Source organism: Cygnus atratus, chromosome 25 (genome assembly GCF_013377495.2).
Source record: "Cygnus atratus isolate AKBS03 ecotype Queensland, Australia chromosome 25, CAtr_DNAZoo_HiC_assembly, whole genome shotgun sequence".
Taxonomy (NCBI): Eukaryota; Metazoa; Chordata; class Aves; order Anseriformes; family Anatidae; genus Cygnus; species Cygnus atratus.
Window position 1 is genome coordinate 3,508,576 of NC_066386.1, and position 19,158 is coordinate 3,527,733.

General features: G+C 44.0%; 1 protein-coding gene across 1 annotated transcript in view; it reads right to left on the minus strand.

Annotated features, from left to right (window-relative positions):
- Nucleotides 1-19,158, minus strand: part of TANC2 (tetratricopeptide repeat, ankyrin repeat and coiled-coil containing 2) — a 244,554-nt gene that overhangs the window by 46,367 nt on the left and 179,029 nt on the right. The window contains exons 13-16 of the mRNA XM_050715451.1: nt 17,968-18,249; nt 15,572-15,705; nt 4,135-4,366; nt 931-1,097 (exon numbers count right to left, since the gene is read on the minus strand). Coding sequence (XP_050571408.1) covers nt 931-1,097; nt 4,135-4,366; nt 15,572-15,705; nt 17,968-18,249 — 815 coding nt within the window. The remainder of the gene's footprint in view (nt 1-930; nt 1,098-4,134; nt 4,367-15,571; nt 15,706-17,967; nt 18,250-19,158) is intronic.

Genomic DNA, 19,158 nt, shown 5'->3' on the forward strand with positions numbered 1-19,158 from the left:
TAATGGACCTCGGTACAAATGAACTGCACAGCCCCGTGCTAATGAAAAGTGGCTAATCATGGAAAAACGGGTGCTGTTCTGCGTAAGGTAGAGCTGCAGACACGTCCTTCTCCCTGGAGCAGCTGGGCCAGCTGATGAGCAGCTCTCATCCCAAGCGCATCTCATCCCTCTGACGTCTGTCTCCTCCAGGCTCCTGGCTCAAAAGCTCAGTGTGAGTGTTCCCACAACTGATGCTGCAAATCAACCGGCTCTGCTTTGAAACAGTTGAAATAGCAGATCTGTCCTAACTGGGTCATTTTGTTTGCCTCTCAGCTTGCTCCATTCAGATGAGCCAACAAAACAAGGGCGGCTTAATCCTGTGCAAAGGGAGTGGTGACGGGCAGCTAAGGCTAGGATGAAGGTAAAAAAAAGAAAACCTGCTCAGCTGCAAACTAAAATGAAAATACTTATGGATAACCCAAACAACATTCAGCCTAGAGCTTCAGCGCCTACTCAAGATATTCTTAATTGAGCTGAATAATGTCTTGTACCAACATTGACTCCTGACGCAGTCGCACAAAGTGGTATGAAGATGCGCACTCCTTGGCCCTTCCACAAGGAGGAGGGGGGGATGTTTTCAAGCAGTCTCCTAATATGCTTGGTGATTAAGTAGCCCCTTTTCATGTGAATTTAGTTCACAAGAAATGAACTTGAATGATTCATTTCATTTGAACACGATGAACATCTATGGCCATAAACAAGTGATGCCAAACTAGACCCTTGCAACTCCCTAGAGTCTGGGAACAGGAATGCAAATCCAAGTATAAAAAAGCCAAAGGGATAACCTAAAATACAGGGTCTTAAACAAATCCTTATATACACTAAGACATTGTTTATCAACACCCATCATGACAATGCAACAGTTTATCAGAATTATTGGACTCAGTGTACCTGTAGACTTGTCCTGACTGTCACCACCAGCTTCAGCCAGGAAGGGAATTTTCCAATCATTTTGCTGAGAAATGATACTATGGTGTCTCCATAATCTGGCTTGTGAAATTCTGCCTCATTTAAGCCATCAATTAATATGATGAAATCTTCATCGGGGATCTTCCTCTCTGAGATAAGAGAAAGAAAAAAGGCATTAATTTAAAAGGCTAAACATGTGACTACAATATACTGTAAAGTCACTGCAGTGTTTTAAAGTGTCATCAGATACTGCTAAAGAAGAAATAAAAATGCAGCAGCAGCACCTCTCTTATGATACACTAATTCCTAGGTAGGTTCATACATAAACAATTTCCATTCTTCTAAAATACATATTTTATTTCTGACATACAAAATGTAATATTCTACAAGTAAAACAGATATCCTTCCACAAAGTCCAATGTTATTCGATGTGAATCGAGATCCTTCTGTTAAGTTTTAATAAGCACATTATCAGAAGTTCTTGTAATTTTGGTATTAAGCTCAGAAATGATGTCAGCCTCTCTTAATTTTTGAAGGCTCACCAAGAAATTCACTTCCCCAACACCTCCACACCATTCCGATTCTGATGTCTGCACTTTATTTATTTATTTTATTTTTGCACTTGATCTTATTGATCAAGTAAGGTCTGGATAAGTGTTTTGAAATGAAAGCAAACCCGATTCACAGGCAAAACAATTATTTGAGGAGAGTAAGCCATCACTCTGCAGGTGTGGGGCTGGCTGTACAACATTTTGAAGGTTACACTGGCTGTTTCCAGCACTGTAAAGGAGTTTGATCAGAACTCTGCAGTCAAAACCACTTTTATAAACAAGCTGGGGGGAATAACCAGATCCCACAAAAAGCAAGTCACGACCTTTTTAAACTTTTTTTTTTTTTTGCTGCGGGTGAATGCAGTAACCAAAGTGATGCATACAATGAAGTCAGTGTTTCTAGGTCAGATGCTGAGAGCTGAGTAGAGCTTTGGAACTAATGATATATATTCTTGTGGACTGGGATCTTAAGCTCAAGTGATATCTTCTCAAAGGTAATCTTGTCTAATAAACACAGTAATGGGTGGGAAATAGGACATCCAAGGCTACTGTCGGCATAAGCTACTGACGTACTACAGGTTCTAATCGGTATAATATTGGCTCTCCTTTGTAAAGTACCAGGGATAAACCCGGCTAACAAAAAAGCTCAGTATTCCTGACAGCTGATCAGCTTTTCTCTTTGACTGTAAAGTGCATCAGGAAATTTTCTATAAAAATCCAGCACAAAATGTTCATCGACAACGTGAGCCGTCTGTGGTATTCCAGGGAGGACAGAAACGCGTAAACACCTTGCTTTCGGTAGCGCTGAACACCAAAATCCCATCTTGTCCTTGCCTTATGCTACCAAGTTGCATTTATTTCTGAATGTGCTGTTAATATCCATACGAAGAACACACATTTTGCATGAAATTCACTAGAGATCCTTTTTCAGTTAACTTTTCAGTAAGCTTATTGGATATACTTGAAACTACACTTTATGACTCTCTGAAATCCTGGAGTGAATATGGAGCACGAGTTTTATGCTCATATCTCATGTTTCTCATAAAGCCTGAGGGAGAGGGAAGAAGGCAGGGAGAGGGGAAGAATCAGAACTTTGTTCTCCTATGTATTATTTAGACTCCTGGCCATTCAAAAAAATGTATTTGAGAAACATGAATCTGAGTTTCTCAGTGACATTCACCATTAATGGTTATGCAATAACTTTGCCCCAGTAGCATTAAAGCTTCAACAGCACCTTGTAAAAGACCTGCTGATATATTTACAGAGTCTTAAGTGTTATGTATTTTAAAACCAATTTCCAGACACTGTTCATTTTGTCACAAAACACTTGGTACAAATCAGCTTGCCAGCACTCTCCATCAGCAACGTTGAAAGATGAGAGCCCTGATCACTGGCTCCATCAGAGCTGCGTCAAATGCCAAGCCCAAAAGGAAACAAAACTTTTATAGAAAATTTTTCCACCCCCCAAGAACTTGGGACCAGCTGAGGGCCAACCTGCTTGGCAGGAAAAATAAGCATCCTCTGAAACCCTTTAAAATCAAGAGCTGGAACGCCTCCCAAGGAGTTACTGCAATAACCACAGATTATTTTCCTTTAGAGCAGTGGTTCCTAAACGTATCCTTTTTCTGCCAGGAGTGTTGGTTGGAAAGGGTAGCCACACTACTCCTACAGTGACATTTCTCCATGCCAGGAAAATCAACTGCTGTCGAGCTGTGCTGGCTCAGGATGTTCTTGTGCCTGGTAGAACCACGCGAGTTGGACTCAGAAGCTCAGGGCTTGGACGCTTTGTTCTGAAGAGCTCATCTGAACAGCGGGGCTTTGAATCTGGTAGAGGCTGCACCCACTTCACGTCGGTTCGAACACTGGGATATATGCAGGGTCATAACAGAAAATTATCTGAACTATTTTTGCGGCCGACAACTTAGAGCGTGCCATTTTGACAAAGGCAATTTCGCAGGACAACACAGCCCTGAACTCTGCAACGCTTTGCCAGTTTTCATGGCAACAAGCGGAGATCTTAAAGGTAGCGATTGTCACAACGAATTAGTTGCATCTTGAAAGAAAAGGAGACAAAATCAATGCTCCATTGGAAAAAGCTCTGAAATCAGTAATCAGGATATGGCCTGTTACCAGTTGCCCTAGAAGCTTTAGACAGGGTGTCTATAGACTTTTATGGTATCAGCTCTTTTGCTGAAAGCTTCAAATTCTCAAGAGCCCACTAAATAATGACAGGGGAAGGGAAAAACACTCACCCCCTAAATAAGTAAATCAAAACACATTGCCATAAGCAGGGCTGTGCATGGAAATTTTTGCTTGTTTTCACCTTCAGAGCTGCGAGGCCACATTTGGGATGGGGAAGAAACCGAGAAAGCAAAGTCAAATGCACTTTTGCATTAACATTTCATTTGTGGCCCCAAATTGCACACCAGAAGAGGGATTAACCCTTTGTGTCCAAACAAGCTTGATGGCATAATCTCAGCTTTTCTAGGTCTCACCTCTTGCCTGCAGCTCTTGGACTGCAACATGGATTAATTTATTGCTTTGTTTAAATGCTCAGATGCATCTAAGCACAATATTAAAAAAAAAAAGGTGCAAGGGAGCTAAGGGAAAGGTGTATGGGGTGTATTCACAATACCTTTGTGCAGATTCTCCAAGGGCTCCAGGACTCCCCTCCGAAAGGAGGCCATGGGGTCTTGGACACAGGACCTCAGGCTGAGCATGCTCTGCAGGTGGGGCTCTCGCAGGAGCTGCTCCCTGTAGGCGACAAACTGCGGCGAGCGGCAGAGCAGCGCGGCCACGTTGTGCACGAACTCAGGCACCAGGCAGGTGTAGGCATTGTCCGCTTGGCAGTAGTGATAGGCGACGACCTGACAGAGAAGAAAGGAACAAGAGCGCACCTTCATCAGACACGAGTTAAAAGCAGCGTTTTGCGTCCGGCGGCTCTGATGTGTTCTGGCAGGCGAAGTCTTTGAGAACACCAAGTGTTAACCACCCATGACAAGGATCCAGATGAATCGGCTGGTGAAAACAGGCACTGATCCTGAAAAGTGACTGGACCTGCCACTTGGGGAATAAATGAAATTATGCTGAAGCTGCTCATGGAGACGGACAGTGACAGTAGCTGACATCTCAGAAGCATGGCACCGAGCGATAGGATTGTGCTCCGAGCTCCGTGGAAGGACTTGGCATCAATAATAACTTGTGATTGTTTTCTTAAACTTACTTTTTAGTTGCTGCTTGCAAACGTCAAGCTCTGTAGATGCAGACATGCGGCACTAGCTGGAAGAGAGTACCTTGCAGCAAGGTAGCATCTGCAAGTGACAGATTCCCATGAACAACAGGGAATGCCAGGCTTACTATACATTACTCATCCGCTGTGATAGAGCTCTTCATTCAGAAAACCAAGTCAAGAAAAAAACATAAAAATGAAACCTTCCTCTTTTCCGAGGTCACCTGCTTTTCCCAAGTCTGCCAGCACCCACCGAATTCTGCCCGCCTTCTCAAATCTGCAGAAAACCAGTGCTATCTTCACAGTCTGATCTGACAATTCTCTTGGTTTCTTTTTCAAAATAAGAAAAGGCCCCCAGACCTCTCTTGGCTTGCAGAGCCCTCAGCAGACTGCTCCAGTCCCACCCCATCGAGCAGCTCACCCCGTCCTTCGCCGGGAGCAGCATCCTCGGTGCCAGCCTGGCCATTTGGTGCCAGCGTTGGCCAGGTCAAAAAAAAAAAGCTTTTCTCCAGTGCTGCTCCCATTCACTGACTTTTCAAATGCCACTGACAGTATCCAAAAATATCAGAGTGAAGCAGGCGAGGGCAGTTTGCCACCACTGCCCTGGAAAAGAAGCCCGTGCTGTCCATTGCTGCAGCACAGAGCACTAATACTGCAAAATAAAACACACTTCTGAACTCGGGGAGGGTGGGCTTTTTAACCAAGGACATGATTTGCATGGCCTATCTGTATCTGATACTGCTGGGTATCTCTGGATGCTGTGTGAGCTCTGCAGTGTGGCCAGGGCTGCTGGCTGCTGTCTGGATCCGTCAGTCTCTGGACCACGTGGCTGCAGAAGATGGCACTGAGAAAGCAAAACATAAGGCTGGGGGGGGTCCTCAAACGTTGCTGGCTCAGAACTGGCTTTTCATTTTAAATAGAAATCTATGAAATTACCAATGAGATATAATGCAATAATTTCCTTTTGCAGTCAAAACGAGGTGTGATGCATGCAGTGATGATAAAGCTAGGCTGCTATTTGGAGCATCAAGTCCTAAAACATGTGCTTAAGCTTTAATGGATATCTCCAAATTCATAACATAATTTTTGCTACCAGCCAGTTAGAATATAATGTATCCCCTTAGAGAACAGCACCGGGTAAAGTCATAATAAAGGCAGTGATTTCTTTTCAGCAATATCATTTATCTGGGGATTAGAACTTGGGGACTCCACAGCATGAAGGTCCTGAGCAGCCCTCCTTTGATGTATCACGTTCCCAGTAACAGAAACCAAATTGCTATATATGCAGAGCTCTTACTTCCAACACACTATGTATAGAGGCACAAAAATAAGGCCTCCTCTTTAGGAGAGGCTTACTAACTTCTTCCAGGAACCTAAAGAGCCAAGTCACGGAAAAGGGGACGCAGCCAGTACCCCTGCAGAGAACGGTCACCGCTACTTATGGGGACACACTTCCTTCTTCTGGAATATACGTGCAGTTACAACTCAGCTCACAGAAGCCCCTTCACATACATTTTTGATACTTGGGCTGGATTTATTCACATATTGGCAAAGCCTGAACAGTATGATAGATGTAGTGCTTAATACATGGATCTGAAGACAAACCAGTAAGCAAGGAAGATTTTGGAAAGGCAACTAAAGGATAGGCACTACAATGTTCTCACAAATGCAACTGCGCCAGAATTTCATCTTGATGTTATTTATTCTCCATGACATTTTCTCAATTTTCAAATCAAAAAGAGGCTGCCAAAAGCTAGCGCTGTAAGCTGAATCTGGTGTTAGAAACCAGGCTCTTTGCTTATATAACCAGAGTTGGGTGGGAAATGGTTTTCTCATCCTATAAAACTTTCAAAGGTTTCAAATCGTTTCTTTGCTCCGCCTTTGGGAACGAAGCCAGTTTTCACATGAAAAATGAAAGGAGGAGACTTCAGGACAACCAGGGGGCTGCTGTGGAAGGGGCTCATTCCCAACCAGGTTCAAACCCTGCTCTTTCTCCCCATAGCAGGTGAATGCCTTTAGCACCATCTCACTGCTTGAGATACCCTGCTAAGAGGTGGGAGATCATGTCCAGGTCTTGCTCTACATCTGAAATAACACTCCTCAGACTAGCCATAATTCAGGGGTGTTATTAGTCCCTCCTCCTCTCACTCACCTGGACAAGCCAAGAAGTACATCCAAGAAATGAAAAATAAGAACTTGTTCAGGCTGGAAACGAACATTGCATTGAACAAGGTGTGCTCTCAGTAAAAGCTTCATTTTCCATAAGCCGAATTTCTTTGCTTTAAAAAATTTTGCTCTATTGTTGAGAAAGTTTCAACGAGCTCTCATCATAAACTAAATTCTTGAGTGAAACATTTAATTTTATCTAGGGAGTGTTACAATGAAGGAAATCATCAGGGGACAGCCTGCTCTTCCAAAGATATTGGCATGCCTGGCTGTTGTCACCAGTAAGCGTTATTTTTGTCTGATACAATTTAAAGCATAATTTTTCTAATCATATTTTCAATTTGAACTTTGTCATCACATAGCACAAAACATCATAAACACTAGATTGGCCTTCCCATACTTTTAAGCCTTTATTTCAGCTCTCACGTTTGTTAAATGATGTTTACAAAGCTGGAAGCTGAGAAGTTCCTTGCTCCGGAGTTCTATTAAATTTAAATCATCTTCTCAAACATGGAGTACACAATGCCTATAAGCAATCCTAATGCAAAAGACGTGGATTACTACAAGGGATGAGAAAAGTAACACCTAAATAAAGAGAACCAACCGTTCCACGTACATGTTTATGCCATTCCTGTAAGGGCTGAGAATGCAATTTCAGCAAGCTGAATGACTCCACATTGCGAACCCAAGGCTTTTTTGCTGTTTCTATTAAATATCAAATGCCAAAAGTTACAAACTTGTATCATTTCCTCTCCTGCTTGCAAGAGGGTTTCAAAAATAATTCACACTTGTATCATGCATGTTTTGCCTCAACTGATCCCACATGCTGGAGCATGGGGTCAGGCAAGCAGGCAGCCCTCGCGTGCCAGCTGCGCTGGCAGTGCTGCACAGCCAGTGCTCCTCGTGCTCCTTCCCGATGTGCAAATGTGTAAAAAAACTCTTGGAAGTTGGCAAAGAGAAATCGCTTGCAAGCGACTCCACGCCAAACGTGGGTTCTGAGGGCAGAGATTCTTCTCTTTTGAACACAAATCTGCTTCTGTCCCACTTAGCGCCAAAACAACGGCTTATCTCATGCACCTCTTAGGAAAAATAAAGCAAGGACTCGGTCTGTAAGGCCTACGTTCCTAAAATAATTTGGAGAGTCTAGCTGGCTGGCTGCATACCAAAGAAACACAGTTATCATGAGCTCTGTGACAACTTATTTTTTTTTAAATATTAATTATGTGTTACAAGGCTTGAGCAATACCAGACACAGACGGCAGAGCACTGCCTCTCACGGCCTGCAGCCAGCGCTCGGTGCACGCATGGCCCTGTCACCTCCTGAAGTGGGGTCAGGGAGCACTGAATCCTCCCTATAAATGACAGTGGCTCATCTCCCTAAGTGCTGAAGCAGAATTATGAAAGAAATCGTTCATATACTCTAGGTGGTAAATGCAGCAGGACTCCCGGAGCCTCTTCTCCCAACCTTTCTGCCGCTGGCCATCCTGCTCTCTCCTTTCCACCACAACCACTTCCCACCTCTCTCTTTATCCAGCCTCACATAACCAGCACTGTTCACGTTGCCTCCTTGTGCCCCTCCATCCTGTGTCACAGCCCCATCCACCCTTTCTGGGACGCCGGACCCGGTGCGGCTGGGTGGTACTGCACAGGCCTTTATCTGCCTGATTCGAAAGGGATTTGGCTTCGGCTGAGAAAGGAAGGAAGAATTCCATGCAATCAGGAAAAAAAGGGAGATTTCCTCATATAGATCAGATCTACGAAAGCAGCTGCTGGAAGAAAAAGGGCGACACGTGTGTGCTAAAAGCAAAGCGGCTCTCCCCAGCACAGCAGAGGACACCCGGGGAACAGGACGGGGAGAGTCACGTGAAAGCAGCAGGAGGAAGAGGGCAGAAAGGGCACAGAGTGGGGGAAATGAGGCACAAAAGAGATTGTGGTGCATCACCTGGAAAGTGCAGAGGGAGAAAAGAGACAGAGCTTGGGAGGGGCAGGGGGCAGAGGTGGGAAATATGTGACAGGCCTGGGGGGCAGGAGATAACAGCCGGCAGGACAGCGCGCACATCAAAGGAGAAAGGGGCTGCAGATGGCTCAAGGGAAAGGAGTTATTTTTACTTAATAGGACAGGCCAATTTTAAGCAGCTCTCTGGCACTATTTGTGAAAAATAATATCCTCCATGTAAGAAGCGTTCCTCTGACATCACGCCTCTGGTGTGACATGTCTCAGCTTCCTTCTGCACGTGTCGGACAAGGAGACCGTCCTGCCTCCGTTCTCCTGTTCAGCCCCACCAGCCTCAAGGGAAGAACCTCGCTTACCCCATGGCACTGCTCTGCCTGTCCAGTGCTTCCCTGCTCTTACCAAAGCGCTTCAGCATTGCATTTTAACCCTATTTCTGCACCTAGTAACCTTTATCTCTATTTGAGCCATACAAAATAGCTTCACGTAAATTCAGTGCCATGCTTTTACCTGCCAGAAGGCCATCTGCCAGGCACAGCGCTGGTTGTAGTAACGCGAATGGAAATCAGCACTGCTGGGTTTTATTCATTGCACATGACCATGCACAGATGTGGAGACCCAGTTTATCAGGAACATTCGTTACTTTTACACAGCCGAGTTTGCCAGGAAATGCCCTCTGAAACTCATTAGTGTCGCAGGGCATCAGGGCTCTGAAGTAACGAAGCCTTCCACCTCTGCATAAGGTAGGAGGACTCCTGTTCTTTTTATACGCCCGCAGCAATGGCAATGACGCTTTGGCTTATGGCTTGAAGGACGGGGGAAGAGCCTCTGAAGTCAGCAGCAGTGCTCAGCATCAGCTGAGTGAGCTAATGCCATGGAAGCACAGCTCCCAAACCAGCTGCTCTATGTAGGGTATAATCCATTAGTGCTGCCGAACTGGCTTTCAGGCTCATTTGTTTAAGTGCTGCTACCACGAGCAGCCAGACAGCAGCCAGAAAGCCAACGAATAGAGCTGTTCAGTGGCTTATTTAAACTGTGTATCACATCCATTAAAAATCCTGGGTGAATAACGGAGAATACCTCCAGGGAAAACAGCGAAGGTGATCCTAACCAGAGGGGACAGCCCGTTCGGGCTTCTTCCCTTGAGCTGAACCCATCTCACCTTGGGCTCTCTCACCTCCCAGGGGTGCTGGTGGCCCTCACTGAGATGCAAAGGTCACCCAGGACATGTCTGTGACTCTGTATTTTTCCGTACCGGTGGGAACGCCTCTTGGTTCGTTTTGCTGAGGTGAAGGACCAGCGCTGGACAAGCAAGGTCACGCTCCAGCTGAGAGACATCAGCCCAAGTTATACATTATCCGGAAACATTTGGAGACAGGAAAGCAGCACAGCAAGGACAGCAGTGTGGTGACTTGGCCATGCTGCTCACCAGCCCTGCTCAGAGGAAATTAAGTCAAAGGGTATTGCAATGGGTGAAAGAATAAATAGAAAAAAGGAAGAAAAAACACGGCACAACATGGGAGAGGTGCGGAGTGCTGTCTTTTGTATGGGATCTTAGCTTGAAAAACCCTGCTGTTCTTATTCACAACTTTTTTTTTTTCTTCAGTTTCACCTTACAGTCATTCTGTGATACCAGGCAGTATGTTTACAAGCACCAAGTAACAGCACATGAGTTTAGCAGTTACACGAAGCTCTGCACTCAGCTATACGTGGCTAGCTCACCAGGAAACTGGCGTGCACCTACTGCAGGGAAGGAGCCGAGCTGAAGCTTGACTCACTGGCACTGCTGAAGAACTGGCAGCCTGCTCTTTGTCAGAGGGCTGACTTGAAATACGTTCAGGAATCCTGTAAACTGATTTCCATAATACATGCGTACAGATTAAAACAAAAGGCTAACCAAATGCACTCTGCCAGAAATGCTAATGTTTTATTTGCAAGTGTCAAGATGGGTGTTGCAATTTGAGAAGCTTTATTCATGACTTCTGAGAGTTTGCCAGATCTGGCAAGACAATCCCTCTTGTTCTTCTTCCCTGCAGGCCTCTTTATGCTACCAACTCCTACAGATGATGGGGTGGAGGGAAAACGGAAGGGAAACTTCCCCAGCAAGGACGGCTCTGCTGGGAGCTGGGGTCCGACAAACCAGCCCACCAGCTTCTCCATGACTGCCAGGGCATTTATCAGCTCCACTGCCTCACCTCTTCTTCTGAGGCAGGAGAAGCCTACGAGTTAAAAGGAAAAAGGGGATTTTGCCAGCTCCATTCCTGAAAGCTAGATTAAGCTACCTTTAAAAAAACAAATTAGGAAATTGATTCACAGAATTCTCTGCTAAGAAGCAATTAATATTGCCATGTACTTCATATTTTCCTTGTGAGGAAATGGACGGCAAGTCATTTAGCACTTGATGCTTCCAGTTTCCTGGCACACTTCTTCATCCCTGTCTACATAGCAGCACTCAACACGATGCCAACCACAACCTTGAATGCGACCCTGGAATGACAGCAAGAGTGAACCTTCCCTTTTGAAAATCTTCTCCCTATGCACACCCAAACTTCTCACAGGGAGCTTGGAGAGGAGGGCAGCCAGAACAGACCTCGGTGGTGTTACACACCAGCATCATTGTACTTCCAGCATTTTCTCTGCTAATCCTTCAAGGCAGTAATCACCCTGCTGCCATTTACAAAATCTTAGTAAGACAGGCTGTTAGGAGGGGAAATGGCAAAACAAACAGACCAGCCTCAAGCTTAAGCTCCTTGTTTTCTTTCCTTCACTGCAAACCTTGAGGAGCATCCAACCTTTCCTACCACAACCACTTTTCATATGACAAAAGACTCCGTTTCCCATCAGAGGGGGACTGAGACACTAGAAACCTCAGTGGTTGCCCACCAGCCTCTGGGAGGAAGAGAATTTTGTCCTCTCCTTGTGATGTTTTTGTCCTCCTAGGGTCCATGGCGAGGATAACATCAGGGAACTCCTGAACAAGCTGGACACAGATTGTTTCCTTGCACAGCTTTTGCAGGACAAAAATTACACCTGATACCGGTTTTCTAAATTGGCTCATTTCTAAGCATTTTTCTTCTCCAATTGTTTGCTGATGGACACTGAACTAGAAATCACAGGTAACTTCAAACTACTCTACGAATACAATAAAATAATGCTCTTTTCCAGCATGGCAAGGGAGCTGAAAAGACAGCCTGAGCAGCGCTCCTGCTAGGCAGCTTTCAGTCACTTATTTTTAAAATTAACAATTTGCTCATCTCTGACAACAAGAGCTAAAAGCAACCCTTGCCCCAACGAACTTACTGCATGAAAAATAGACAGAGAAGTACAACCCTGAGTAATCCAGAGGAGGAAAAGCAACTGTTCACCTTTCATTTCTGTCATCATAAACACACAGCTTCTGAGTTTGGGGTAAGTGACATTTTCAGCAGGAACGGAGTGGGTGAGAGGGACGGCGTGCTTCCCACTAGCATTCTGGAGCCCGTGCCAACAATTACTTAAGCCTTTTAGTATATTATTAATCCACTTTCATAACGATCTGCATTTCTGTCTCACAATGACCACAGCACAACCCGAGAACATCCTTCTCCCTTCAGTGAAAGCAGAGGTGGAGTATCTGTACGTGGCTTTCTCTGTCTCCTCACATATGTTTTGTATCTCCCAAAATATTCCTGACAATTGTGGTTGTCCATCACTGTCAACGCTTTCTTCCCTGCTTCATTTCTGCCTCTAGCCTTAATGCAACTACAGAACACACACGTCCAAGAACAATTTTTCCAACCAGAACAACCCAAGGGGCACTTCTGTCATTTCTTTGGGCTCTTTTTTCTGCTGCCAGTTGAACAAATACTTCTTTAAGTAGGCCATTAGGAATTGTTTTTTTATTCCACAGCTACTGATACAAGAATATGGTCTTCTCTCCCCTTCTCCTGCAAAGGATGTTCCTTTTTCTTTTTTAGATTAGACTTTGGGCAACCTTTAGTTTACCCGTGTGAGGGTTTTCTGACACCGTCCCACAGAATGCATGCTGCAGTGTGTGGCATCAGACACTCACGTTAGGCAGCTAAATTATTTTAACCAACTAGCTTCACTGTTGTCTACCAAGACCACTCAGTGTAGTAGCTCTTTTTAAGACTTCAACACCTTCAAAGCCTCAAATGAACAACAAATCTCCCTGATTTCTCAAAAGCAAGTTACAGACATGTGATTGAGTTTCCGAATGAGGCGATCCTATGCAGCACGAAGAGCTCCCAACTGTTATTTTAATGGATTTTCAATTACGTTGCCAGGTCAGTAATCCTTTTGCTCCCAATGTCACTCAGAGACTTCAAAAACCACAGCTGGGTTGGAACAGTCAGTGTTTGTTTTATCTAGGAGGACATCACACGGCACGGCTCTTTCTAAGCAAATCAATTTATCTGCTGTTGACAGCAAGTATTCATCAGTGGCGATGCTGAGTTGTGCTACTCAGGAGGTTACTAAGAGTGCACTAGGCACACGACTTCCAGCTATCAATTTGACAAACATCCTAACCCATTTTATTTGCCTTTATTTCCCTTCCTGAGGCTGGATAATCCATCAAGCTTACTGTTTGTAACATGCCGTACTGGTAAAGGGTCTGATGCAATAAAACTAAATTGTTGCTTTTGATCAAGTACCATCAGCGGGAACATGGAGCTGAAAAAAAACAACCAAACCAAAAAGCTCCTACACTTCCAGTAAAAGGTCCCTTTGTGATAGGAAGTGATGCTCTGAATCAGGATTTAAGCACGTGCTTAATTTCACTGCATGGCTTCATTAAGGACATACCTGAAAGACAACTGCTGATTTGAACTGAGAACACCAAATACCACCCTGTTACGTATCCTTCCAGCGTCAGACACCCAAGGACCATTAGCTGCATGGATCACTCTGCTATTAATAGGGAGGGAAACAGGCAGGCGGATGAGATGCTGATCTCCAAGGAGCCCAGCAAGGCTAACGGCAAAGCTGGGAATAGACCCAAGGTCTCTGAGTGCTGAATCAAGCCCTGCCGCTGCTGCTCTGACTCATCCCGTAACTGTTTGCTAAACATTGTGAAGCTTTTTAGAAGTTTTGCATGCTGTGTCAGCTACTCGAGTAAAAGAAGCGATTCCAAGAACACGAAGGTCAACTCATCAGCCTCGGCATTGATCTTTTCGGGAAGGCCTCATGTTTGGAAGCCAGTGACAGTTATTTCTGGAATCTGTCTGCATTTATGGCAGTTGAGATTTATTGGGAGATCAACAATCCCACCAAAAATCTGTAACCGTGCTGCTCGCACAAGAGGTACTACATCTTCCTAACTCATTTGTTATGCTCTGACAGCAAAACACGGGATTGGTTTCACAAAAACTTTTGGCTATGGGATGAATGGGGCTTTAGAAGCCTTTCCTAAAGGGGTGTGCAGCCAAGGTATTACAGGTATTGTAGGTATAACTACCCATTTTTACCTTACTTTTTGGCTATGAGGATTGTTTTTTATTTTCTTACTGGTCCAGTAACCAGAGATGCAAAAAAGCTTCAGTGCATCATCTATGCACTGGATGTGACGCACTGCTTGAAAAAGCCGTATCCCTTACCTTTTTCAGGGGGAAACTGAAGCCAAAACTGTATCCATTTATCAATTACGTATCCAGCAGGATTACTGAAGCACTCAGGGGAAGAAAGTCGAGATAGATGAGGCATTTTAAGCAGAGATAGCATGCTTACTGGCCTTTCTGGTAGTCTGTAATGCTGAAGATTTACAAGGAGCACGATGACTAATGCTTTCTGAATGGAAGCAGGCCTGGCCACTGCATTCCTTTCAAGAGCTCCATGTGGAAGAGAAGAAAATCAAGTCTTAATATTTATTAACACAGCCATCACACGCTCTCTGCCTTGCCATCTGGGTGCAGCAGAAAGCAGATAGGACAAGACAGTATCTGGTACAAAAAGCCAAGCAAAACACGTCCTGGCAGTAATTTAGAACAAAGACATTGCTAGATATTTTCCTCTCCATAGTAGGAGCAAGGCAACAGGAAAGCATAAACTGCTCACATCCTCTCAAAATGCGTAGGAAGAGCAAGCTCCTTGGATTTCAAAGCAATATAATGGCACCTTCCCACTATCACAAAAGTAGGACTGAATCTCAGTAATACAATAAAGCTCAAGCTGTAAAGCTTACCAACAGTAAGCAATACTGCTATACACAATCCAGTCTAGTTGTAACAGCAAACAATCTGTGTATTGCTCAAAAGGCTGTGATCTGTTTTGTAGACTTTCCCCAAAAAACATCTAAGTGCACCACCCAGCAGTAATGCTCACAGCCTGCTCCTTCACCTGCTGTATGCTACCTGCTCCTTTCAAAACGAAACACTGGTCACTTGGCAATTTTCTTTCCACTGCTGAAGAAAAACAACAATTATTCTGGTAGCTGTGTCATCTCATAACACTTCCACTGTTGGAATGATAAAGTATGATGGCTGGAAAAGAAACTCTCAGAGTTAAAAGCACATGTATCTGATATAATGGCAATTTCATTTTACAGAAATAACTTTCCTAGGGTAATAAAACTTGTTCCAGAAATTTATCCTCTGTACTCTCTCAGTAAGCTTTTGAATGCGCACATTTTCCATTGCACAAAGCGATGCAAGACAGAAGGCCTTCCAAGAGAGTCCATTAAAACCGACACGTTTCCAAGGCCTAAAAAAATCCCAAATGTTTCCATACCTGTGAAGCGAGTCTCCGCATGGCCTCTTCCTGGCGCCGGCGCATTTCGGGAGTCCCGGGGCAGCTCCCACTGGCGATCGAAGAGTGAGCAGACGGCGGCTGGGTTAAGGGCAGCTCTCTGTTTGCATCCACATCTGTCCCGAGGAAAGAGGTTATGAATGGCTATGGGACAAGCATGACCCATGTTACTATTACCTACTACACAGCTGGCATTTTCTAGCAGTTCATTTGTGGCAGTTACACTTTCCACAAATATTTGTTCAGGACTTCAGGCAGTGGAACAACATGACACCAGCCAGCCAGGACAGAGGCTCCTGAAGAACTTTCTTTTGGAAGCAGCATGGGAAGGACTGCTAAGATAAAGCTTTAAGCTTGTCTTATTCGTCTTCTCCACAGTAATTCCATTGATTTAAATTAATCACAAAAATTGAATGAATTGTGCGTTCCTGAAAGCACGCTCTGTCTTCAAGTTTGGTGTATTTTAGTGCAATGCTCCCCGGGCTCTGCAGTTCTGCCAATAGATCTTCCTTCGTTATGACCCATCGCTCGTTAATTTAGTTCAGAGTCCTTCTTCAGTGGAGACAGACAATTTTTCTGAATTATGTGCCCATTTTATAACATATAAAAATGGAGAGCCACAGCTAACATATCTATCTGGAGCCCATTAATGCTATCAGAGAGAGAGAAGCAGCAGTAGCACCAGGATCTGGAAAAGGCTTGCAAGCAAATAATGAATTATACTGGAATCATCTCTGACAAATTTAACTGCGTTTCTATTGCATTTCTTTTGTCTGGCAAAGCAGAAATCAGCTGTACCAGTACAATAGTCCATTCACCTGACCTTTGTGGTTAAGATTTTCAAACCACTCATTTTTACACCCATAGGTACTCAAACAGAGTATTATTGAATGACATCAAGACATGCAGTACTTGATGATGCCTAATTACTGATTTCTTTATTTTAGGAACACTTTAAAAGCAACAGACTCTACTAGCAGAGGGTTGTCCTGGACAGATTGCAGCAATGCATCCTTGAGTTTGACTTGCAATCATAACAGAAACAATGACCCATTTAATGATAAACAGCAAAGGAGGATGACTACTGCCTACATAATTAAATCCTGAATGTACTAGCAATGATGCACATTCTTGATTTTGAGCATACACCACCACCTTCACCTGTGTTGTTTTTTCTGAGCCAAGAATAAAAAGTTTGAGGCTGTATTTATTCCAGTTTGCTAATGCTGATAACACAACTGCTGTAGAGTAGTCAGGTCACCTAACTAGCATTTGTTATTAAACGTAGATTTTAGTAAGCATTGTAGACTTTTCCAGCATATGAAATTAGTAGAATAGTTATTATCTTCTATAGCTAGACTAGGACTTTTCAAGTCTTTAGGAAATGAAGTCAAATCTGTTGATTGATTCTAAGGTCTCCACCCCAGTAACTAACACTGAGGAATCATTCCACTTCCAACTTCATGGACATATCAGAGCGTGAACTAAAACACAGGTGACCAGGGATCTTTTTCTTCTGTGTATGAAAGGTACAGGGAGCTTTCTCGATATCCAAGCCTTTAGTCTGGAAACAGTTAAGTACAGTAGACTGCTAATCTCCACTATCCCTCTAAGTAAGCTGGGGAGACATGCAGTTGGTGCACCGCAGAGTTACAGTTAAAATATAGAAACAAGCCCTGCCTTTCACTACACATTGTTCATTTAGCTCTGACAAGTGACACTACTCAACATGCCAACATTTGGTGACATTTCAGATATTTCTACATGGCTAAGAGCACTGGATTCCAGTGAACAGATTCAACTACAGTTTCTCTGAGATACAGTGACCTAGATCCTTAAAGATACCTTTAGGTATCTAACTCAGTATTTTTAGTCCTGTCTTATTCACTTACTGGGAGCAGAGTGATTTTAAAATGTTGTCATCCCCACCTGCAAACATGTCAGGGCAGAATGATGTGAATTGGATGGGACCCACAGGAGGCAGAGCAAGCCTGGCTGCCTAGCCCACACGGGCTTGTGACCTACCCTAAACTTTCAAACCATGACAAACTGAGATAAACCAACTGTATGGGAAGGAGAATGCATCAGGAGGGATTTGTAATAAAAAAAATTGGAGCAATTAAAACTGAAGCCTTCCTGATCAGAGACAATCTGTGATGCTTCTAAGCTAGGGAAAGCAGAGAGACTATTTTGACTCTTCAAAACGTAGATTTGGAACACAAGTAGTACAGTGCTGGCAGGTGCTTCCTTTGCTTGGCAACAAAGGTTTAACTGAGTTCTTGGGTCTGAAGAGGAAAGGGATCTTTGCAGCAAAAACGTTAGAAAAGTTGATGGAAAAGGTCTCTGAGTTTGGAAGATGTGCATGCTGTTGAACTTACGTTTTGGGGAGGCGTGCGGGCTATCCGAAGCGATCTGTCTCATACGTGTGCCATGGCAGCTGAGCGCAACCAGCCTGGAGATGATGGCAGTCTTTCCAAAGCCTATGTTGCCAACGATCACCACTCCTCGGTTAATGCTGGCATTTGAGCTCTGCAGCTGAGCATCTATCTCGTGAAACACCCAGTCGCGGCCAACGAAGACGGACTCGGTGGTGATGCTGGGAACCTCAAAGAGCAGTGGTTTCAGAGAGATGTCAGGAGGTCGGTAAGGTGCAAAGCGTACTGTAAAGAAACACAGGGAGAGAATGTAAGTGTTAATGCTACCAGAGTAAAACTATAGATCTGAAACCACTATTTAATCTTCCTTAGGAATCTTTTCATTGCAAAAGGTGAAAAGAATACAAGCTTGTTTATTGCCCACAGGTTTGCTGTTAAAAGTATTGGCGCTTTCCCAGCATTTTCCATCAAAGGAGTTCAGGGAATTTTACAGGAGAAAGTAGTTTACAATTGGGGAAAGTGGAGCTGGAGAAATGAAATTTCTTGTTCAAGGTCACCATAATTAAAGGCCCTGCCACAGGGCAGGAAGCTCTGCAAGGCAGCTGTCCTTGTCCCCTTGTGACACAGAACTGCATGCCTAACGTCACCTGTTCAATACAACGAGCACAAAAATCTTACAAGCGTTCAGTCAACCTAAGCAAAGTTATCTCAACTCTTCCACCATCAATAAACGAAACCAGAATTTTCCTGTATGACAATTAGAACATATATCTTTTCACAAGGAAAATCCCAAATTTAACTCAATCTCCTTATGCCGAAAATGTTTTAAAAACGCAGACTGATTTTAAAGCTCTACTGGCAGGCTTCACCATCCGCAGCACTGGTAATTGGCAAAAATTAAAGCAGCAGAATTCAATCTAAATAGAAACACAGCTTCAAATATTTGATTATGGCACCTCTTAATACAAAAAAACCCTTCCACCTACTCCTACAGTAGCCCCATCAAGCTCTGCCCCAGAAGATCTACCTGTCACATCCCAGGCAGCAGGGAAGATTTATATCAGGGCAGGAGCCTGATGAAATTGGGCTATGCATTATCCCAATTTAGATACATGTAAGTGTATTTTGCTTCATGTGGGAGATGCAAAAGCAAACTCTAAGCAGTGTTACAGGCACCCTGAAGATAACAAGGTG